The sequence below is a fragment of the Acomys minous genome, assembly GCF_964271855.1.
Source record: "Acomys minous genome assembly, chromosome: 11".
NCBI lineage: Eukaryota > Metazoa > Chordata > Mammalia > Rodentia > Muridae > Acomys > Acomys minous.
The window spans coordinates 68,116,527-68,141,998 of record NC_140492.1 but is presented as its reverse complement, the minus strand read 5'-3'; the positions used below and the strand labels follow the sequence as shown (position 1 = coordinate 68,141,998).

At 37.6% G+C, this 25,472-nt stretch overlaps 1 protein-coding gene across 1 annotated transcript in view; it reads left to right on the top strand.

Moving 5' to 3' along the window:
* Positions 1 to 25,472, top strand: part of LOC311608051 (uncharacterized protein) — a gene marked incomplete at its 3' end in the record, with an annotated part of 30,746 nt that overhangs the window by 3,265 nt on the left and 2,009 nt on the right. Inside the window, exons 3-9 of the mRNA XM_084800336.1 lie at positions 928 to 964; positions 5,887 to 5,959; positions 7,346 to 7,549; positions 9,084 to 9,317; positions 15,593 to 16,195; positions 19,956 to 20,201; positions 22,265 to 22,513. Coding sequence (XP_084656462.1) covers positions 928 to 964; positions 5,887 to 5,959; positions 7,346 to 7,549; positions 9,084 to 9,317; positions 15,593 to 16,195; positions 19,956 to 20,201; positions 22,265 to 22,513 — 1,646 coding nt within the window. The remainder of the gene's footprint in view (positions 1 to 927; positions 965 to 5,886; positions 5,960 to 7,345; positions 7,550 to 9,083; positions 9,318 to 15,592; positions 16,196 to 19,955; positions 20,202 to 22,264; positions 22,514 to 25,472) is intronic.

Sequence of the window (25,472 nt, the reverse complement as noted above, 5' to 3'; positions counted from 1 at the left end):
GAAATGTACTACGCAATTACCATAGGTGCTTCTTAGTTGCTCTCTAACTGTGAGGTATAGCTCAGGATGCATAACTACCAATGGAGGAATATGTTGAGTAATGCTTTCCATGAGAGATGATGGACATTGTCGTGGGCATGTTTGAAGCTGCACATAAAATTGGGACCAGAGCTGGAACTAAGGGTGTTCTTCCCCAAAGAGCATGAGGAGATTAAGCACATTGTTCTCTCTCTAGTCTTTTTGTAGAGACTGTTGTCCATGGTCTGTTTCTGACTGTTATGCTTCAACGTGCTGCAAATGACAATCACCTTACATTTAGCTTCCTATGCTAGAGATTTCCACCATAACTGAACAATTTCAACTAAATGGCTGAACAAGCATATTTGTTTTTCTGAAGGGTAAAAAAGATTATATGGTCTAAGATTTTCTCTTTTTAGGTCTTTTGGTGTATGACAACTTTTTCTCTGTTATGTACTACTGGATGTCCTGGAAATCGCAGAGATCCACCAGCCTCTGCTGACTTCCTAGTGCTGTGATTAAAGATGTTCATCATGGTGCCAAATCTAGAATTCTTTCTGGTACTATTAACCCAGAGGCAAGCAACAACCCCAAGAAGCTACTTTGTTACACAGTCAATTTGGGATCCTAGTTCTGGTTATGATGTCACTTTAGCAGAGTGTTGAATTTCACAGGGCCCTGTATGGAAGTTTATTTTTAAACATTAGTGCTTTTTAGATTTCTCTGTCTTTGGATTGAAATATAGAGAGAATGTAACTGTTTTCCATGAATTAATTGGCTAAAAAATACTTACCCAATCATCATCACCAGATTTGAAACAAATGAATTGATACCAACAAGCAATGAGTCTGATCACTTATACATACAGTTCCCTAGTTATAATGAAATGCATATTGGCTTTATTTTTAGAAGTGCACTGCAGTACTGATCCAAAGACCATCAGAAGGTAAGATTTAATTAATTTAACAATACATTAACATGAAGGAAATTGACAGATAAGAAGCCAATTGTTGTTGGATGTGTTCTCAGATAAATACTGTATCATATACTTAATCCTGACTTAATATTCCCACACTCTTATGTGATACAATTTTAGACTGAAAACTTGTTCCTTTTTGTTTGTATAAACATGAATTTTCTTTTCAGCTATGATTTCTGAAGCACTAACTCTCCGCTGTGGAATAGCACCCCTCTAGTGTTACAGTTATTAATGTCAAACCAACTCTCCTTCCAGGGTGTGGATCTACTCTTTCATTCATAGTTACATTTTGAGGTGACTACTGAGAGCATGCATGACCTGGGAACACTCTGAGTTATCAGACAGTATCCCAGGCAGCTGAATTTTGCTTTTCTTCTTTGACAACAACTTTACACTCAAATTCCCTTTGTATCATATGCAGCACATTTTTATAAGTGGTGTAACCCCTACACCTCATCTTTATACCAGAAACACTCCAATCATGAATCATCCCCTCAGTCAATTCCCTATCTTAATGGAAGAGACACAAATTGCAACGTGACATAGTTATCTCTGTATACTGGGGGTTTTCTTACATGCTATTTGGACGTTAACATAGACATGAAGTCCCATTTCTCTCCATGATCTGTAAGCTCAGACACTGGTCAGGTAGAATATTGAAAGTTATGTTTCAAGTCAATTCTACCCTCTTTATAGTGAATTAGCACCATAATAGAGGACAGTTTATTTTATATTCTTTAATGGGGCTTGTAGCAATAAAATGTTTAGATACATTATTAAATAGCTGATTTATTCCAAGATAAAAGATCCCTAAATCATCACAACTAGTGCCCAAAGTGAAGATCCATAATTTTCTGGTAGCTACTAATGTTCCAAGGCACACCTTGCCACAACCACATGTTAAATCCTACAGTTCCAGAGGAAATAACCAAACTTACCCACTAAGTTTTATTCTTGTCTTTTCATGTTATTGTTACATCATAGTAGAAAGACTTGTTTAGCAAAGAAACAGCCAGATTGTGGTTTCTGCATTCAATGGGATACCAAGGAAGAGTTTGAACAAATACAAAAACAAGCTGCGAAATTAAGTGTGCTATTAAAAGCAAGTATCCATTCTATGGTCTAGATTTCAATCTCTTGTAAGGGAAAATACCAACAAAGTATCATGACAGAGATTGTCCTTTGGCATCTAGGGGTACAGAGCAATGAGTGGAGTCAGGATACTAATTGTCTTGAGCACATGCATATGAAACCAGCAGTTACTGTAGCTAACAGGGCTGGAAAAGACGCACTTCTCCCTCTCTCTCTCTCTCTCTCTCTCTCTCTCTCTCTCTCTCTCTCTCTCTGTGTGTGTGTGTGTGTGTGTGTGTGTGTGTGTGTGTGTGTGTGTGTGTGCTTTTGTTCAGTTATTTCATTATGGTATAAAATCTTTTTTAAAATTGAAAGAAAAGTGTCACTGAACATAGCCAACCTGTTGGAAAACAAATTACCTGGTTTTTTCTGGCTGCTGACATTTTAAGCGAATTAATTATTCATCTTTTCAAATTGTTTGTGTTTTCCTGGATTTCTTTAAGGGATTAATTCATGCCCTCTTTAAGGACCTCCATCATCTTTATATATTTGGGTTCAAGGTCTTTCCTTGTGCTTCAGTGTTGTTGGAATATTCAGCACCTGTTGTGGTAGGATGGAAGATCTCTTGTGAAGACATTTTACTCTGGATGTTATTGATTATGTTCTTACACTGCCAACTAGGCATCTGGGGTTGGGATGAGTATATATCTATGTGTGAGTTTGTGGGTTTGTCGATGTTGGGCGCATGCTTTATTCCCTAGTTTCTCTTTGCTCTCTAGATTTGTGTAAAGTGTGAGGGCTGTGTATTGCTTGTTTTACTGGACAGCTCAGCTGGTTTCCCCACAGGAAATGACTGATGATGTTACAGGCTGGAATGTAATGATGGAGCGATAGGTTAGTAGGAAGGAGGGTATATGTTACCAATAGAAGATATGGGCAGAGGGGAGGGTGTGTGCAGTATGCAGGCAACGATCCATTGCTGCTCTTCTAGGGATGAGACTGAATGATTGTGTCCATGTGAAGATGCATAGATAGATAGAAAGGTAGACAGATACATAAATGAGAGATGAACATTTTAGGGCAACCTACCTGGTTTACTGGAAGGCCAAGTCTTTCTGTGTCTTAGAGAAACCACAGCCAATTTGCCAAAGTTGTAGGTTGTTACAACTTCGTTAGAAGTAGTTAGAAAACTTACCTCAAGAGTTTGAATATTTATCCCACGATCCTGTCTCTACAATGGATCTCCTTCTCTTCTGTACCGATTGATCCATGACATGCATTTACTGGCTGTAGGTCAAAGGTGCAAATCCACCTCATATCAATTCAGAAACTTAAGATGTATGATTGGCCTCAGATATACATTTTCCCAGGAGCTAGATTATATACCCATCATCCTATGTGAGTAATTTTGGCAACTCCACTTGTATTTCCTACCTCATTTTTATCACTGAAGTTTGAAGTTATCTCCCATATGTGGTAGACATTGATAGCTTAACAGAAACAGAGTCAGATGACCTTTGTAGATGAATGAAGAGTATAAACATGCAGATCATGGCCTATGAATATTAGCTAGCATTTGCTTAGAGGGTTCTTTGGGTTTATTTGGGTTTAGGAAAGACAGAGAGGAGGCGGTGAGGGAGAGAAAGGGGGAGAAACGTAGAGGGTGAGAGAAAGGGAAGAGGGGAAGGGAATGGAGAGAGGAAGAGATAGGGGAGGATACCCTGAATATCCTTGGATGGCCTAGTATTTGTTTTGCCACCCAGGATGCCTTCAAAGTCACTCGGATATACTTGATTTTCCTTCTAGTGCTTTATTAAAGGCTTCCAGTACTAACTCCTGTCTTAAAGAATGTTTGTAATTGATAATTATTCATATCCTAGTCAAATTCTTTTTCTAGGACTATGTCTCATTTTTAACATTTTTTCTTCATTTTATTTTCATTTGTAAAAGCATAAGTGTTCATGTTCTTTTGTAGACATATTACAAACATCCACAATGTCAAGATTTTAAGGACACTTAGAAATGCAGCAAAGCAACTGTTCATCCATACTCTGTTTAGCCTCCTGCCAAAATAATTGCTTTCTGAAGGGCACTGAATTTCAAACACATGAATGAGACATGTCAATACAGCAAGTGTCAGAAATGGAATTTGTTGTAACAGTGGTAGTGAGTGTTTAGTAATAAAATGGAAGACCATAGTAGCAAGGCCCATGGAAGAGGATGAGTGAAGACTTATCGAATGAACCTAGCAAAAGGAGATAGGAATGAGTTTACAGCGAATAGTGGGGATTGAAGAATGTTAGTGTGGTTAGTAGTGTGGGTTTTAGGAAAGTCAAAAATAGGGCATTGACAGTTTTGGCAGTGACCATATTAAAATTCATATCTGGAAATAATCAATAATCACAAGACATTAAAATCGTTAGTTGAACAGAGTCCTGAAAATGCTTTTTCTGTTTAGACTGCCTAATTGGAGGAACTGAAAATGTCAAGGTATACATTAAAAAGTAGCAGTTTTGGGTTTAGGAGAGAGCTGTTAATGAAGTGCAGTGTCTGTAAATGGGAGCTTCTGAGTTTGATGCCACAGCACACATAAAATCCAGGCATGATTGTACATGCACATGCACATGAGTGAGGAGGCAGAATTTTCATTGTCAGTTTAAGGCTTGCTGAAAAAACAACTTTGAAGGACATATTTGTCTCTTATTTCAGTGACACACTCTTATGTGGTGGACAGCATCCAAGGAGGAAGAACACTGATATCCACTGTTCTACAAACATACACACACACAAAAACACACACACAAACACACACACACGCAGGGGGGGGGAGAGACAGACAGACAGACAGACAGAAACACAGACAGACAGACAGACAGACAGACAGAGAGACAGAGAGACAGAGAGACAGAGAGAGATAGAGGGACAGAGACAGAGAGACAGAGACACAGAGAGAAAGAGACACACAGAGAGAGAGAGAGATCCCTTAAAGCAGTCTTTGTACCAGATGTGCTGCTTGCGGTACTTACATAAATAACTCAAACTTTACACCGGTGTGGATAATAGAAAGGATATACAATGCTTTGTCTTTAACTTCAATTAGCCATTGGAGAAAGATATACCCAATTTTCTACTTGTTTTAGGCAGTGGATTTATTTCAATTCAGATAGCAAAAGAATGTACTTGCTACTGATCTCTCCATCTCTCTCTCTCTCCCTTCCTCTCTCTCTCTCCCTTCCTCTCTCTCTCTCTCTCTCTCTCTCTCTCTCTCTCTCTCTCTCTCTCTCTCTGTTTGTGTGTCTGTGTGTGAGTGTGTGAGCACGTGCTCTGCCTGTTCCTGTGTGCAAGTTTGAAGGGAAGAGGAGAATGTTGGGGTCTTATTCTATCCCTCTCTACACTGTGCAGTTGATGTAAGGTGTCTCACTGAACCTGGAGTTAGACTTGAATTCAACAAGCCACCACCTTGCTCTGTCTCTTCCATGAACAGTACTTAGGTTACAAATGCAAGGCCAGGTTTTTTCCGTGTAGGGTGAGAATTCAAGCTTAGGTCATTGAGTGTGGCCAGCATGCACTCTTATGGTCTTAGCCACTTCTGAAGCTGCTGACTTTTTAAGAAAATAGAACTGTGAATTAGTCTTTCTTGAATGTTTTATAGATTGAGAAATGTTAAGCTCACAAAGACAACCAAAATCTTTAAAAGGATCTGGTGGCTTTGGATTACATAAAGGCAGATATGTCACTTAATATATAGGTAATAGATATTTCACCAGAGTTTCTGAAATAAACAAACCCACCCATTACTGAACATTTTTATTCTAAAGGATCACTGACAAACCTGACCCTGATGTTCCTGGGCCTACAAGAGAGGACAGTGACAGTATTTCTGCTCTCGAGGTAAAATACTCATTTGTGAAATATTTTTTCTTATAAATTTGTTAGAATACAAAGAAGTGTACCTCTCTCAATTTTGTGTGGAAAGTTGTTCAGAGGAAACCGTTTTATAGATGTGGAACTTTGGGTAAATTCCAAGTGAGCAGTAAGTCCTTGAAGGTAGTGTAGCCAAATAAGAGAATGGAGTGAAAACACATAGTGAATGGAAGATTGAGCACAGCTATTTTTTCATTGAATATATTTGATGTCTGGCTGAGGATGCTTTGCCTGTATAAATTCACATTAGTATGATATTGAAACATGACTTGATAATAGACCTGAATATATTTTATGGGTCCAGTTCTTTTAGTGAGTCAAGAATTTCTCAGGTGCTTCTACCACCAGCATAAACACAGGTAGGTTGTATCTGGCCTTGGGCACTCCAATGTAAGGATTACATGACAAGAGCATGTCCTCTGTTTCCTTCTTGGCCTCTGTATTTAGGCTAAAAAGAAACTGTGCATCTTCAGCCATTTGTAATCTGTCCATCAACATTTGCATTATGAAGAGCTTGCACTATGTTTTCTATTTGATTCCACTAAGATTACATTTAAAATTCCTCATCCATTTAAACACTATGTGGGTTTTCTCCAATTAGTCATCTATTTTGGAAGGGATGATTCATACTACAGAGTAACATTTTAATTTTTAATATGATTTCCATTAAAAAAAACATACGCTGAAACGACTTGTGCCTCATCCTAGGATTAGAAATATTAGAAGAATTTTGTTTAGAAAGTACATATTCATTTCAAAGCTACTTCATAACCATGAACTGCTAGAGGTGTGTTCCTGGATCCTGAAAGTGAGTGTGTGTATAAACTGTAAGTTCTGTTGTCATGATGTTTGAGTGTGACTAGGGGACAAATAGGTTACTAAAGCAGTTTCCCAGGTGCTATGATAAGGATGTCACTAGTAATTAGTTCAGTGTTTATTATTTAAAGGAAAAAAGAAATGGAAAATAATGTTCATTTTCACATGAAAGGAGACAAAGATTGATGAAAGTGTGGCTACTAATATTAATAATCAATCTTATAGATGGTCTAGAAATGTTAAAGCATAAGTTTAGTCCAAACCACAATGACAAGGCCAAGATTCTAAGTTCATCATTTTCTTCAATTCGAAGCTAGTGTAAATATTTTTACTTTGTAATGAGTGATGTTCTAGTAATATGTGAATAGATAAGCATATTTGAAGACTTCACTGTTAACTTTTTCTTTACTATTCTATGGTCCATACCCCATGACTACTAAAAAATAAAGTAGCTTTGAAATCACACTCCCTACCCATCAAAAATAAGTTAATTTCAGAACAAAACAAAAAAGTTAATTCTCTATTTTTCCACTACAGAAAATATCTGAAGAGCCAGAAATGAAGACAAACAGCAGTGAGTGTGTGTCTGTAAAACCTCTATCAACGTTTTCACATCACAGCAAGCTATCCAGAAGAAGTATAAAGAAAAGATTTAAAAACCTTTTTGGAACATATTCAGCTAATGTTTGTCCCCAGAAAGAACCTCTACCTAGTCCCTCTGAAGGACAAACACCCATAAAGGTAATTACCACTCATTCAAAAGTACATATTTGTGTGTGTATGTGTGTTTGTGTGAGTGTGTGTGTGCGTGATGGACTCAGAAGTGTGTAGCCCAACCTCAACATGCTCTGCACCTCGTTAAAACAAACCAGTTGTCATGAAAATACAGGGAATACATAATAGAGATTCCTAGAGTACTTCCACGGAAATAAATATGCTTATGTTATATATACATACACACATACATACATACATACATACATACATACATACATACATACACAGTCACACATAGATACAGCTGAAATGTGGAGGTAAAAAGGATGACTTACAATTCAGTTCTCTCTTCACACCATGTCAACCAAATTTGGGTTGTCAATCTTGTTGACAAGTGCCTTTATCCACTTATGCATCTCATGGACCTCTGATTTACACTCTCTCTAAAAACATTTTAACATTAACACGCACAGAGAGAGAGAGAGAGAGAGAGAGAGAGAGAGAGAGAGAGAGAGAGAGAGAGAGAGAAACAGAGAACTTTGTGTTTATATATTTAGTTCCTGCCTTTGGTGATTTTTTAGTCTTTGGGATGTGTCCTACCCAGCAGAATAAAATTTCTTGTGATCAGTCTTATGCTCATCACCACTTCTGGCACCTTTCTGAGTTATCTGCTTCCTGATATGCCTTAGTGTGCGAAGAGTGTAAATGATAGTCAAGGATACAGTATAGGCTCTGTTTCACCTCTCATACCAAATTTGACTTTTATCTCAAACTTCTAATAGACTTAAGGATTTTACTTACTTTAGGTTAAAAAAGAACTATAGCATAGAAATATTGACAAACATAAACTATTGCATTCTATGGTAACTTGAAGGTAAATTTTATTTTCAGAAACAGCTTTTATACTCAAGGTACTTTTGTTGGTTTGTGTTCCCTTTCTGCCTTCATGTGTATAATTTCCTGATAAGGTGAAGATGTGCTCAACTTTGAGACAACCTCAATGGTTGCACTTATGAGCAATATGACACTGATGGCCAGTAGGCTAGATCTCAGGAAAAGGACTACCTTACTGGGGCCTGAAATCTGTAGTTTGATGTTGTGATGGACTCCTGTCAGGTTCTTAGAGCTATATCTGCCTTGTGTTTTCAATTGTCTTAAGTCAGTTTTCAACATTTCAGATAGAGTTGTGTAAAATCTTCTAATGGAAGGATCTCTTTGACATGCTAAAAACCATAGAATTCATTGTTTGACAAACTTAATGTATACCTATATTTATTTATTCCAATCCATACTGTTATTTTTTTGGCTTGGGTTTTGCTTTTATTCTAGGTTGGTATAATTGATTATCATTTCTCCATGAGAGCCTTTTGTGAGTAGCTAAGTATATACAGAGACATTTTATTCTTAAACACTATTTTGTTAAAATTTTTGCTGTGCCCATACCACATGACGCTGAAGAACTAAGTCATTTTGAAAACAAATACACCGAAATGAAAACACCAGCAGAATACTTGGCAATGATATCAAGAACACTAACCATCCATCTTCTAATCAGCAGAATGCATCTCCAGACTCAGCAAAAAAGATACTTGACAGAGAGTCTGTGCCTCCGAAACTTCCTCCTGAGGACACTCGTGGAGATATGTTGATGGAGCAAAAGAACACTCGGGAAGACCGACCCATCAAAGAAGAAGCAACAAAGATGGTTTGTGGTCTCTCTAAGAATACTGAAGATAATGTTCTTGTGGAAGAGCACCTACCTAGGACAGCTGAAGAGGAAACACACTCCACGGTAATCCTCACAAATTAGAAAACTACTGTTCTATGGTAATAACCACACATATTTAGGAAGCCATTTAACAACATCTGCATTTAGCAAGACTACACCATTAGCTTCCTCCCTCGAGCCTGTCACTTCCCAAGCCATTGCTTTTGTTGTGGTTTTCAGTGCTAAGAATGAAGTCTTGCCTGGGGAACAGGTCTCAGATACAATTCAAGACAGGTTGATTAGTCCCTTAACCTTTGTGCCACTTTTACAACAATGTGTAATATTTGGAGTATTGGTTAAAAACCATGTGGCTTTTATTGCAGGCATTATGATCAGGATCTCTATTCTATTCTAGTGATGGCTGAGTTAGCTTCTGTGTCAGTACCATGCTGCTTTTATTACTATGGCTGTATAGGATAACTTGGAACCATGTATGGTGACACCCTCAGTATTGTTCTTTTTCCTTGGGATTATGTTGGGCATCCAGGCTCTTTTGTGCCTCTATATGAATATTAAAATTCTTTCACCAGTCTCTCTGAGGATACCACTGGAATTTCAATTAAAATTGCATTGACTCTCTAGATGACTTCTGGTAGAGTGCCATTTTTCATAATGTTGAAATCTGCCAATCCATGACCATGTAAGATATTTGCATCTTCTAATATTGTTCTCATATTTTTTCCTTGTATCTCAATTCTTTCATTGATGAGGCCTCATCGACAAGGATGGTACTTTTATTTCTAGATATGTTTTTTGAAACTATTTATAATGGAGATGTTTTCAGAATATCTCTCTCAGCACACTTGTAATTGGTATATAAATACGCTATTCATTTTCTAAGATTATTAGTTATTGTATTTGCATTATCTTTGCTCTTTCTGTAATATTATTTTTGTTGTGTCTTTTGCTTTTTTTGTATTAGTGTATATTTGGATTCACAGAAGGTATTTAGAAAGGCTTCCTCTGTTACTTCTTTTTTTGGTATTTCAGTAATGTAAAAAGGACTGACTATAAGTCTTTACATGTCAAGGAGTAATCGGCTGTAAAACCATCTGAGCGTGGCTGGGTTTTTTTTCTCCAGGCAGAAGCCTTTTTGATAGTCTTTAATCTTCCCATTTGCTACAGCAAAATTTAGCCTGTTTATCTTAGTTTGGTTTAATTTATAGTGATTTGGAGAATCTGGAAATTGGTAACTGGAAATTTGACATTAGACATTTGCTTAAATATAGTCATTCCAAAGAGCAGTGGTTTATTCACTATAAAGCAATGAATCAGGTAAAGGAAATAAAAAGATACCATATTTCTGCAGTTAAAGAGTTAAGTATGAAAATAAATGAAAAGTACTGGTCTTTCCCCCTCTATCATGATTTACTTTAAATGTTTCAGAAATCTGTCTAGGCTTACTTATTTCTATTTCATTGAGGATTTCATACAATGTCCTTTGATCACACTCATCCCACATGTCTTGAAGATTACATCTCCTTCTCAACTGGCTCAATTTTGTATCATTTTTGAACCCCATTTCTTAATTGGGTTACTTGGTTTGGTGGTGTTTATTTTCTTGAGTTCTTTATATATTTTGGATATTAGCCCTTTGTCAGAAGTAGAGTTGGTAAAGATCTTTTCCCAGTATTTGGGCTGTCACTTTGTTCTGTTGACAGTCTCTTCTGCCTTACAGAAGCTTCTCAGCCTCATGAGGTCCCATATATTGTTTGTTGACCGTAGAGCCTGGGCTGTTGCTGTTCTGCTTAGGAAGTTGTTTCCTGTGCTAAGGAGTCAAGACCATTCCCCACTTTTTTCTCTAACAGAATTGGTGTCTCCTGTTTTATGTTGAGGTATTTAATCTACATGGACTTGCATTTTGTGCATGGTGATAAATATGGATCTACTTGCTCTTTTCTACATTTTAACATCCAGTTAGACCAACACCATTTGTAGAAGATGCTGTCTCTTTTCCATTGTATGGTTTTGGCTTCTACATCAAAAATCAAGTGCCCATAGGTGGATGCATTTATTTCTGAGTCTTTAGAAGGATCCCATTGATCAACCATCCTATTGCAATGCCAGTACCATGCTGTTTTAATTACTGTACTCTATAGTACAGCTTGAGATCAGGGATGGAGATTCCTCTGGAGGAACTTTTATTGTACAAACTTGTTTTAGCTATTCTAGGTTTTTTGATTTTCCATATGAAGTTGAGAATTGAACTTTCAACATATTTAAGATTCGTGTAGATATTTTGATAAAGATTGCATTGAATCTGTAAATTGTTTTTGGTAAAATGACCACTTTTACTTTGCTAATTCTGATCCACAAACAAGGGAGATCTTTCCATCTTCTGATATTATCTTCACTTTCCTTCTTCAGAGACTTGAAGTTCTTTTCATACAATTATTTTACTTGCTTAGTTAGACTTACTCCTAGTTACTTTATATTACTTATCTCTATTGTAAAGTGTGTAGTTTCCCTAATTGCTTTCTTAGCACATTTGCCATTTGTGTATAAGATGGCTACTGCCTTTTTTTTTAGTTATTTTTTGTGTTTTTTCTTGTTGGTTTTTTTAAGTCATTCCTGCCTTTTATAGCAATATATTCAACAAAGGAATAGAATATAGAACGTATAAAGATCTTTTAAAAAAGCAGACATCTTCAAAATAAATATGTCAAGTAAGAATGGGGAATGGAATTCAACAACAATAAAAATCTGTTTTGGTTCTGGTTTTTTGAGACTGGATTCCTCAGTGACACAGGTCTGGCTGTCCTGATACACTCTTTGTAGAACAGGCTGGCCTCAAACTCACATTGATCTCACTGCCTCTGCCTCCTGAGTGCTGGGATTAAAGGCATGCCCCATCTTGCCTGGCTTATGTCATTGTGTATATCTCTTCTTCCCAAACTATTCTTTGATACATTAAGGTTTCCTTAGGCAGTGTGCTTTGGGTCTTTATTGCTTAGACTTATAGAGGTGAAGAATCAAACATAAGCTAACTAGTTTACACTTCTGGACCTCAACTCATCAGCTATAAAATGAAGATAACTTATGTCCTCACTGTAATAGATTATTATTTAACTATTTTATTTTTGTACATATACTTGAGTTGATTTTTATCCGGCCACTTTGCTGGAATTGTCTATCAGCTGCAGGAGTTCTCTGGTGGGATTTGGGGGTCACTCAGTGCATCATTATACCATCTGTGAATAGGGATAATTTGACTTCCTCCTCTCTGATGTGGATCATTTGATCTCCTTTAGTTGTCTTATTGCTCTAGCTAGAACTAAAAGAACTATATTGAAGAGATATGGAGAGAGTGGGCAGCTTTGTCTAGTCCCTGATTTTACTGATATTTCTTATTTTCTCTCCACTTACTTTGATGTTGGCTATTGGCTTTCTCTATATAGCCTTTATTACCTTTAGGAATGTGCTTTGTCCAACCAAGGACAATACAGGAGGTAAAATTTAAACCCCTACCCAGATCTAGCCAATGGACAGAAGATTCTCCACAGTTGAGTGGGGTATGACTTTCACACGATCTCTGGTGCCTCATATTTGACCATGTCCCCTGGAGGGGGAGACCTGGTGGCACTCAGAAGAAGGGTAGCAGGTTACCAAGAAAAGACTTGATACCCTATGAGCATATACAGGGGGAGGAAATCCTCCACAGGAACAGTCATAGGGGAGGGGAATAAGGGGAAAATGGGAGGGAGGGATGAATGGGAGGATACAAGGGATGGGATACCCATTGAGATGTAACAACAATATGTTAATAAAAAAATTTTAAAGACATTTAAAAAAAACAAACAAACAAAAAAAAGGAACGTGCCTTGTATCTCTGATCTGATCTCTCCAAGACTTTAAACATGAATGGGTGTTCTTAATCACAGCATCAGAAAGCAAACTGAGGAGTCTTTTGAGTTATCATTCCAACGTTATCTTACAGCTCTTTTGAGAAATTAGAGCTCTTTGGAGATTAAAACTAGAAAAGATTTTACCCTCACATATTTCTTTTGTACACACTAACTCAACACCAAATCACCAAAGAAGAAATAATTGCTTACACAAACTGAATTTGTCATCAAGATTCCATAGATATCTTCAACAAGTGGATTTCCAATGTTTTATATGGAATAGACCCAAGTGTGTTTCAAGCTATGTCACTGAATAGTGTCTATTCGTCTTCTTATACAAATGTCTCCATCTATATGAGGCACACATGTGTATCTGTTTGCTGAAGTTTTAAATTTTGCTTTATCTTCTAATTAATATTTTTAAAATAATGATATAATTGCATCATTACTCCCCTTTCCTTCTCTCCTCCCAAGTCCTCAGTGTTGCAATCCTTTCCTAGAATAAAACATTGGGTTTGTGTCCAACACTAAAACATCCTTGGACTTCATTTGTACTATAAACATATTTCCATAGAGCATATAGTGGTTGTGTTTAGGTAGGTCCTACATGAGTGTCAATCATATTATATCTGTCTCTTTATTCTCATGGCGAAAATGTCTCCATGACATGGTATATTTATGATTCTATGATTCTGTATGCAATCCATATCAGTCCTATCTGAATTCCCATCATAAGCCTTTGTGTATTTATTTCTGACTAATAATTTGCAGAAATGTATCTAGAAATAGTTTATGAGGCAGAAATACCCACTTGTGAAATATAAAAATTCTCTTTTGTAGTAACGGAGAGATAGCTCAGAATTTAAACTCATTCCTGTTCTTTACAAAGAACCTTGGTTTGGTTTCCAGCCCCCACATAGCGATGACCAGCCAACTGTACTTGCAATTGCAAGGGATATGATGCCTCCTTATTGACTCTAAGTGTTCCAACACATACATGGTGCGCATGAAGGCAACCAGGCATACAAGTACAAAGCCACAAACTCTCTTTTCTTCCTTCCTATTTTTATTGATAATATTCATATTACATCTCAATTGTTATCCCATCCCTTGTATCCTCCCATTCCTCCTTCTGTCCGCTTTCACCCTATTCCCTTACCCTATGACTGCGACTGAGGGCGACCTCCTCCCCCTGCATCGGATCCTTTGTATCAAGTCTCGTCTTGGTAGCCTGCTATCCTCCTCTAAGTACCACCAGGCCTCCTCATCAAGGTGAGGATGACAACAAACTCTTAGAATCTAGTAATTTCCTGATAAACATTATCTTCAGACTAGCTACAATTGAAGTAAATTATATTCTGAATATTTTACACTTTCTCCATTTTACAGTGTCCCTTGAGGATATATGTATGGTAAGATTAAGCCTCTTGATTAACTGACTGACATTGTGAACAGCGTGTCTGTAATAGCTAGCACATGAGAGTAAGTGAAAAAGCGTTCATTCCTTGGGACTAAACTTTGTAGTCTCATTCTAGTCACACACACACGCTAGGTTTATAAAATTAGTTCTTTCTTCGTTTCTAATTGTCTCCAGTGTGTGTACAAAAAATAAAATCAACACAGATACACTTACCTTGGTGGCTCTGCACAAAGAGCGTCTAAATATTTACATATATATTATGCATACATATTTATATATGATGTGTGTATGTATATATGCATTCATATATATGCATACATATAAGAATTAAAATGGAGTTATCTAAAGCAGGGCGACAAGGACCCTTATTAAACACCACAGGTTAACAAATACATATCCTGTTTTCAAGACTGGGCCAGCTTAGAGTTGTTGAGGTACCACAGACTCTCTAAAGTCACAGGCTACTGCCCACACTGCCTACTGTCTATCTCCTCTCTCTACTAGAATTAGATCAGTTTAGAAACTGAACTTGGTACACATGTGTCCTTGAAAGTAAATATAGGAGTTCGTTTTTCTTTTTGAATGTATTTACTGATTTGGATCCTTAATCAGTTACAAAATTTAATTTTACTGATGTCCAGAAAGATATTCACATGTACAGGCTAATTTTTAGGTAGGGGTGTGTGTGAAATCTCTGTGATCAAGAACTGGTTTGTAACCATGAAATTATGCAATTCATTCTTCTTGGAAAATTTACCATATCATACTATTAGTGTATTTCAAGCAGTACCAAGAAAGTTTGTCAATTCAACATTTCCCCCTATGTTAGATAATTCAAATCATTTTCAACCTAGTCATCTGTGAGTAGATAAATAACAAAGAAGCAGGACTGTTAAAATGTGCTTCCTACCTTCCCTATGTGCTTTCTACAACCTATAAGGACCAAACGATTTTGAAAACATGTGTGTCCAAACAAGAACAAAAATGAATCTTAGAATAAAGCCAAGCAAATTAATCTTTTTTCTCTTCATTAGCAAAAGACTGAAGAAAAGAAGAAACATGAAAGCAAAGATGCATACTTTTATTTTTCAAGACATTATTCTGTGGAGAGGAACAAGGACAAGAAGGAGGAAGCTGATAGGCACCATGCAGAACAGAAGGAACTCCTCAGAAATGACATAAAGGAAATCCTGAAGGAGCAGTTGGCAGTAGATCATGCAAGGAGGAGGGCACTCCTCAGAGACGATATAAAGGAAATCCTGAAGGAGGAATCGGCCATAGAGCATTCAAGGAAGAGGGACCTCTTCAGAAAGGAAATAAAGGAAATCCTGAAGGAGCAGTTGACCATACATGAGGATGCAAGGATGAGGGAACTCCTCAGCAAGGTTATAAAGGAAATCCTGGGACCACTCAGGCATGAATTAAGGCAAATCTTTATGGAGCAGGTGGCTCTACTGCTAGAGCCAGTGGAGGAGACACTGCAGGAGCCGAGGAATCAGCAGCACTTACAGCTGAAGGAACTTCTGAGAAACAAATTGAAAGAGATGGTTCATGAACAGATTAAACATTACCAGGATACCATTTGTCCTAAAGAAACACCACGACCTAACACTTCCAAAAGAACCTCAGACTTACAGGTAGGTCCCCCTCATTGGAAACACCTGTGCTTCATTGACAGGGGAAAGAAACACCCTTGTGCCTGAGTCTGCAGTCAATAGCACAGAAATACCGAAGCTGGCAAAGATCTGGCCACCAAGCCTCCTGCAAAATGGAACAATTGGTAACTTAGTTCTATGATTTTAACTTTTCTCTGCTGACAGACATAGCAGGCTCCTGAATAAGTGCCAATCCTTAGAAAGAGAACCTCACTTTCATCAATGGTACCTGTGCAGTTAGTGTGTCAGTCTATTTACTCACTACATGGGCACAAGTAGACAGTAGACTGCATTAGGACTTGAAATAGCACAGGCAGCCCAAAGATATGCACAACACTGTCACAGCATGTAGTCTGAGTGAAACTTGTGTGTGTGTGTTGCCTGCTGCTCGAGTCCTTTGCACAGAGAATTGTATTTGTTTATCTCTCCTCCCTGGTCTTTTAAAAAACACATTACCCAGTCTGTAGGCTGTCACTTTGTTCTCTTGACAGTGTCTCCTGCCTTACAGAAGCTTCTCAGCCTCATGAGATCCCATTTGTTAATTGCATTAAGGCCTGGGCTGTTGGTGTTCTGTTCAGGAAGTTGTCTCCTGTGCCAATATGTTCCAGGCTCTTTCCCATTTTTTCTTCTAAGTGACTTAGTGTCTCTGGTTTTATGTTGAGGTCTTTAATCCACTTGGATTTGAGTTTTGTGCAAGGTGACAAATATGGGTCCAGTTGCATTTTTTTACACATAGACATCCAGTTAGACCAGCACCATTTGTTGAAGATGCTATCCCTTTTCCATCGAATGGATTTGGCTTCTTTGTCGAAAATCAAATGACCATATGCGTGTGGATTCATATCTGGGTCTTCGATTCGATTCCACTGATCAACCAGCCTGTTGCTGTGCCAGTACCATGCTGTTTTAATTTCTATCGCTTTATAGTACAGTTTGAGATCAGGTATGGAGACTCCTCCAGAGCACCTTTTATTGTACAAGATTGTTTTAGCTATTCTGGGTTTTTTGTTTTTCCATATGAAGTTGAGAATTGAACTTTCAATGTCTTTAAAAAATTGTGTAGGTATTTTGATAGGGATTGATTGAATCTGTAGACTGCTTTTGGTAGGATGGCCATTTTTATTGTTATTTCTCCCGATCCATGAGCAAGGAAGATCCTGCCATCTTCTCATGTCATCTTCAATCTCTTTCTTTAGAATTTTGAAATTTTTTTCAAACAAGTCCTTCACTTGCTTAGTTAGAGTAGCTCCTAAGTACTTTATATTGCTTGTGGCTAAGGTGAAGGGTGTAGTTTTCCTAATTTCTTCCTCTGCAAGCTTGTCATTTGTGTCTAGGAAGGCTACAGACTTTTTTGAGTTAATTTTGTATCCAGCCAATTTGCTGAAGGTGTTTATCAGCTGTAGGAGTTCTCTGGTGGAATTTTGAGGGTCACATATGTAGACTATCATATCATCTGCAAATAGGGATAATTTGACTTCCTCCTTTCCCATTTGAATACCCTTGATCTCCTTTTGTTGTCTTATTGCTCTGGCTAGAACTTCGAGTACTATATTGAAGAGATATGGAGAGAGTGCGCAGCCTTGCCTTGTTCCTGATTTTAGAGGAATTTCCTTGAGTATCTCACCATTTACTTTGATTTTGGCTATTGGCTTCCTATATATAGCCTTTATTATGTTGAGGAAAGTGCCTTGTATTCCCGATCTCTCTAAAACTTTAAACATGAATGGGTGTTGGATTTTATCAAATGCTTTCTCTGTTTTCTTAGTTTCTAATTTGTTAATTTCACCCCTGAGTTTGATTATTTCCAGACATCTACTCCTTTTGGGTGTTTCTGCTTCTTTTTTTTCTAGGGCTTCCAGTTGTGTCATTAAGGTGTTTATGTGCAATGCTTCCAATTTCTTTTTAAAGGCACTTAGTGCTATGAATTTTCCTCTTAGCACTGCTTTCAATGTATCCCACAAATTTGGGTATGTTGTTCCTTCATTTTCATTGAATTTCAGAAACTCCTTGATTTCTTTCTTTATTTCTACCCTGACCCAGGTGTCATTTAGCAGAGAGTTGTTTAGTTTCCACATACGTGTAGGCTTTTTGTTATTTCTGTTGTTGTTGAATGTTAAAAACAAGGAATTCCCGAAATTTGTGGATAAATGGATTGAGCTAGAAATGATCATAATGAGTGAGTTAACCCAGAAGCAGAAAGACTCAAATGGTATATACTCACTTCTATCTGCATATTAGCCCAAGGGGCATGTCCCATGAAAGCCTTCACTTACCAGGAAACTGAGACAGAGGGGAGGACATTCTAGTGGTACTCTAGATGAGAGAATCATGGGAGAATGGCAAAGTAGAAGGATCCAGAGGGTCCTAGAAACCTACAAGTAGAACATTATGATAGGCAGATTTGGGCCCAGGGGTCCTGCTCAAACTAAGGCACCAGCCAAGGACAATACAGGCGGCAAACCTTAAACCCTACGCAGATCTAGACAATGGACAGAACCATCTCCACAGTAGAGTGGAGAGTGGGATATTACTTTCTCACATATTCTGGTGCCTCACCTTTGACCATGTCCCCTGGAGGGGGAGACCTGGTGGCACTCAGAGGAAGGACAGCAGGTTACCAAGAAGAGACTTGATACCCTATGAACATATACAGAGGGTGGTAATCCCCCTCAGGAACAGTCATAGCGGAGGGGAATAAAGGGAAAATGGGAGGGAGGGAAGAATGGGAAGATACAAGGGATGGGATAACCATTGAGATGTGACAAGAATAAATTAATAAAGGAGAAAAAAATAAATAAATAAAAGCAGTAAGTAAGATTTAAAAAATCATTTAAAAAAACACTTTACACTGATGCAGGGCTATTTCGGTTTAACAGACTTGATCTCTCTGACAGTTTCTGTTCCTATGTTTTGTTAGTTTACCTATATCTCACTGAGTAATAGGCATATATGTCTATATTCAACAATTATTGTACACAAACCTTTTTGAACAGACACCTTCTTCCCATCTGAAATCATATAATTAAGTGTCTCTAGCTGTTGAACACACTAAATAGAACTCGGTGATCTTAATATCTGGTGTGGAGTCTCACACCTTGTTTATATGTACTATTAAGAATAATGTATAATTTTCCCCAAAAAAGTTATTCATGAGAAGAAAAATTTGTTAAACTTGCTAAACTTTTTAAAACAGTAAGCTAACTTTTAAATGAAGGAAAAATCCTTGTAGTACTTAAAAGTCATTTACGCTGTTTCTGTGTATAGTTAAGAGAGTCATCAATTTGAGACATAAATATTATTAACTTGAGAAAGATAAATATTGTTTAATAAATACTCCTAAAGAGCAATATTACAAGCCCTTTGAGGAAAGAGGGAGGTGAGCTGATATCTTTACACGTGAAAATTGCTCTTTCATGTTAGAACCCATCTAATATGTGTTTTGGGATATGTGACACATTATGACATAGTTTCTTCCAAACAACACTGACACAATGAAGGTCATGTTCGTGAGTTTTAGTTCATTGAAGAAGATAAGGCATTTTCCATTCTTAATCAGAGCTTAGTGATTTAAGACAGAATGAACATATATAAAGAGTTTAACTGTTAAATGCTAAGTGCCTTTTCCTTTCTCTGTGTTTATACCCTGTGACTTCTGAAGAGAGTAATTTTAAAAACAATCATATAAAAAATGAACTTCTGCTGGGAAAACAAGCAAATTGACCCTCCATCTTCTATCCTGCAGAGAACATCTCTAGAAGAAGAAATGAAGAAAGACTCTGAAGGGGGCCATGACAGTGCCCCTCCATGTTCACAAGAGTCCCTCATGCACACTGAGGCAGAAACTGTGGGCAGGCAGAGAGACTCCTACTGTGAGCCTATAAAGGAAGGCATCAAAGAAGCATTTTGTGAGTCTTTTGAAAGCAATGAATGTGATACAAATTTGAAGAAAGAACTGGCTCATATCGCTAAAGGAAAAAAACAGCTAAAGGTAATTACCTCTAATTTAAAAGCAATGGATTTCTTGTGCATAGGAAGATGCATCTGTGAGCGTCTGTCTACAGAGCTGCAGAGAACATCTAGACAACAGGACTGTAGCTGTGCACATGGTCTGCATTTCCCTGGTCCAAGGACCTTTCCCACTCACCTTGTAGAGCTTCAGTGAAAAATGTTAGGCTGTAATGAATAGGACAAATGTGACGATAAGATCAACGCAGTGACTTCTTTTATAGTAGTAATACAGAGAAATAATAATAAAGACCAGTACAAGCTTTACAGTTTAATAAAAGAAACTATTATGTGTTCCAGACAAAGAACACCATAACCTTAGATACTGGATCTTAGGCATCTTCACCAAAAAGGTCATGATTTCCATCATTCAAAGATGGTAATTCTGTGACTTTTAAAAAAGCATTTGATTATAATGGAAACCCCTATGTAACCAGGTGACTGGATCCCTTGACTTTACTGCCTCTGGTGTTCTTATTTAAAATATTTCTCTTCACCTCTTTTTCTGTTTCCTCCTCTCTCTACTCTTTAACAATTGGTTCCATGGTGAAAGGCACAAGCAGCTGTGTGCTTACAGCATTGCTACATGTCTGCCATGATTGGTCAGCATCCTTTCCCTAACCCAGCCCTGGCTTCCGTTGACACAATACAGTTAGGGACAATCATTTGAACCCTTGTTCTGCAGACCACCATCCTCTGCAGAAACACCCTTGCCTCTTTCCAATAAAGGCTCATTTCACACCAAACACATTCATAATTCAGCATAAGCTTGCATTTTAAGGGTAAATTATAGTTACAAATGTTTTTCTGTTGGAATCCACATGCTCTTGCACAGGCCACGTCCTCCTTTCATACACATGCAGTTGTTTCTTCAAGGCCTCTGTCAGATCTTGTCTCCATGCTAATATAGATCAGCTGGTCAACTGCATTGAAACATAGAAGGAGGGGACAACCTGGACTCCAGGCCTCCTCCAAAGCATCTACAGTCACCCTGTTGTAGTTTTAACATGTCTCTCCTTCTGGAGAAAACAGATTCATTGAATGATGTCAGGAATCACACTATAGTATTTTACATATTTGATTATACTGAGGGAACCTGGTAAAGGTCATCAGATACCGTGCTCATTATCTCATGTGCATGTTAGGTCATGTTAGAAGGTGACACAGTGCAGATACCCTACATGCATGCAGGACACTGTCATGCTGTCTAATCTAAGGTATACTTTAGTCTGTGTTCTGCTACCAGTTAGTCGCCCTTGGGAGGACAGTCTTGTTTGGTTCGCTCCTCTCTTTAAACTCATCAAAGCGATTTGCTTCTGCCCTGAGCTTTTTCTTCATTTAGTTTTGCTCTTTCTTTCCATTTCTGACTCCATGGGTCTCTAATTTACTTACAGCTTTCTATGAAGCAGTTTTCTGTGGCCATTTCCTTCATGCATTTCCCCAAACATTTACTACTCCCAGCCTCTTCTCTTAGAAGAAGCAAATTCATTTTGTAATATATGATTGGTGAATGTAAACTATACACTATATCTGTTAACTGTATACTATATTGTATGTAATATAAAGCAAAATTGTTTTGCTTTTCGATGTTGATTTGGTGATTTGGGTCCTGAATAACTTAGACTTGCCTACTACCTACTTATTTATAAACAGAAAAAGAAATTGACTGCACTGTGAGGGATCAACATTTTTAGGTAAACTAAGGCAATCTCTTTCACATGAGGTGTCCTTTGTGATGTGAAAATCAAGTAACTTAGGTTTTGGAATATTTAACAACTAAAGTAATTTTATTTTAAACACTGTAAAAAATACTAAGTTTAAAATGCTGGTTCATGTTTTTTTTCTTACACTAGATGAAAATAAATTGTTTTCACTTTTTATTAATAGCTAGTGATGGTATGAGCAGCAGAGCACTTATGAAGGTCTTCAACTGATATATATTAAGTAGGGGCTCCTTTTCCTTCATACATACACTACAATATGTAGGGACAGAGTCATTTAAAAAACATCTCCCCAACATGAAATAATGTATCTTCTCATTTTCAGAAAATACATGAAAAACATAAACTAAAGAAGACACGTGAGGACAAGTCCGAACAGTCAGAGAAGCCTGCTGCCAAGACAGCACAGGAAGTAGAGCAGGAAGACAGAGAATTGCAGTGTGCACATCTCAAGGAAACCATTAAAAAGGATTTCAAGACGAAAATTTGTGAAGTGATTGGAAAACATGAAAATACTGTTTGTCCCAAGGAAGAAAGTCAACTTCATATCTCTAAGGAAAAGACAAGATCAAAGGTAATTCTAATAAAAAAAAAACAGCACATCTTATTTGAGGGCAAAATGCATCTGCTCGCCCTTGTGTGTAGTGCTAGAGAGTGCCCAGGACACAGCTTTGTGCATGGCCTGCATCTCATTCACACCCACATTCACAGCTGCATTCTTCTTACTTATGCTAAAAACGGTAAGTGAAAGTAGACTATGAATGTAAAAAACAAAAGTTTACAAGCTGTTTATACAATTGAGGGAAATTCTTATAAAATAAACATCAACAATGACAATGGCCATGATGAGAAAAGACTTAGAGAGTAGTTACACTGGAAATGAAGGAACTAACATGCCTGACATGAGGTGAGTACATTAGAAACCACAAAATAATCACCTAGCTAGAAATTCCATATTGGCTATGTCCAAGGTGTAGTAAACCATAGAAGCAATGGTTTCCATAACTCAAAGACTGGGAAGCAGCATGTGATTCGACTGGAAAGCCCTGCAACACTTCATAACTGAATCCGTGGCTCTTCTGCCTCTGCAATTTCACATGCTGTAGTTCACAGTTCTACGTAGATGTGCATTTTAGTATACATTTACAGATACATAGATCCTTGTATTGATGTCATCTTTCTACGTAAGGATATCTCCCTCTACTCTAGTGATTTGGTTCTTTATTCCAATTCCTCTGAGTCCCACAAATTTCACATAGCAAAGTAAAGACAATGCTCTTACTTTCGTCTGGCTATTACTCAATCCTGTCAGCTCTTGTCTCCATCTTTTCAATAACGTCATATATCATCAAATAACATCATACAAATTATTTTGAAATACTGAACCATAGCTAGTCATCAATAGCTCCAACTATTCTGCATAACCCAGCCACCAGGTTCGGTGCTTGTATCCTGTCTTTATTGATGAGGAATACATATTTCTAAAATTTATTTAATTTAAAGGCTGAGAATGTTATATATGCAAATAATAAAATTTGATCAGATCTAACCACACTTTAGTATCCCCTCCAAATCTTCCTTGTTTGCCACCATTCTATTTTTTTTCCCAAAAGCATGTTTTCTATACAAAAAACAATCAGGACACTTAGTGTGCAGGGAGTAGGAAAATGACTGGGTCATGTGCAACTTCACAGGGCTTTATTCCTGAAGGAAACTGACTCCTCTTCCCTCAGCAGCTATAAGTACCATAAAGCTCCTCACCTAAGGGTGGGACTTCATGAGCATAACCTTCAATATTGTTGTAATGTTGATTGACCTGATGGTGTGAATGTCTTAGGCATGTGTTCATAGTTACTGTGAGTTCCTCTGTGCAACAGCCCTGTCATAGGCGTCAAAAACTCTTTTTTGTTGTTGTTGCTCTTTCTGGACAGCTGCTGCCAGTGGCTCTTACACTATTTTCTTCCCTTTATTCTAATATGCTCTAGAGACCCATAGATTTCAGACTGTGATATAGAGAGCTGTGTCATGGAGAGGTGAGCACTCCATAGAAACTTATCCTATGTATGTATACTGACAAATTGGTGTCTTGAGTTTTTGAAAAGTGTTCAGTAGGTTAAGGAAAATCATCTCTGGTGGTAGTTGAGAGATGCACTACACAATGTGCCTAAGGGTAAAAGTTAGGCAACAGTTTAATAGTATTTCCATATAGGAGGATGATAATAGTAGGATATCCCCTAGGGACTATGCTCTACTCAGCCATGAGTGGTTGGCTCAGTCATCACAACGAGCTATGAATGCTTGTGTAACATTTCATTCCAACTTTTTATTATATATTTGTTGCTTTTGCATATAAATTTATATTTAACATATACATAATAAACTACAGCCAGCAAGGACCATGAAACAATTAGGAATTATAGAAATATTAAATTCATAGTATTTTTCAACCTTGCAGTAAACATCTTTCCTTTCTTCATGAGTCTACAACTCTGAATGCCAATCGGTATTTGTTGAATCCATCCCTATCAACTTAAAATTCTCTATCTAGACCTAAATACATCTTAAATCCTTAGGAAATAAGATGAATTGTAAAACTAAACTATCTGTCTGCAACCCCATAGGAACTAGAGAAGGAATAAAATGAATTATATGAATAAATAGGAAGTATAGGTTAGCAGTATCCAAATTGAGAAAAGGACAGAGGCTGTTCACTGCCTAGACAGTCACCCAAACTCCCAATAACACTGGAGCATCATCTTTAGCATTCTGGCCCATTTTATCTCGAAGACATATTTGTGAAGCAGGAAAGGTGTGGACTTGCTTACCATGTCTTAGCAGTGTTTGGGCACTGAATCTGCCTCCAGGCAAGCTTGCCCACTTTTAGTCTGAATTCTGTCTGTGGTAGAAAGGAAAACATTTTTCCCAGTGGCTGAGTAGCCACATTTGAAGCCATCTCCATAGGAGGTTCTTTGATGTTCATCAACTTCTCTGAGGAAGGCTTGGTGTTGTCTTATTCTCAAAGGATCCTTAGGATCATAGAAACACCTTTAAATGCCATATTGTGTAGGTCTCTGGGGTTTTGGAGGTTCTTATCCAACTCTACCTTATCTACCTATAGAATTGTATCTGTTGGTCAAAGCTAGGGTGTGTACTCTTGTGAAGAAAATAGACTAGTAATTGATATGTCCATGAGTTGATCAACTAACAATTAACTTGTATTACTTAATCATCCTACACAGTCTGCAATAGCACCTTCACAGTATTGGAAATAAACCTTGTGTTATAATTGAGGTTTATGGGTACACTAACTCCTATTAGAGCTGAAAATATTGTACCCATGTAAAGAAGAATTGTGAAGGTGAATTCGATATCAGTTAAAGTTGCAGAACACTCATCAATGAAAGTTTCTTGTCATAGTTAAGGAATTTAACGATGTGCTTTTTCAGCCAGTGTTACAGACTTTTACCCTGTTGGTGAGGCGTACATGTGTGTCGGTGTGCAAAGAACCCAATGTTACTTCTTTATATCACTTA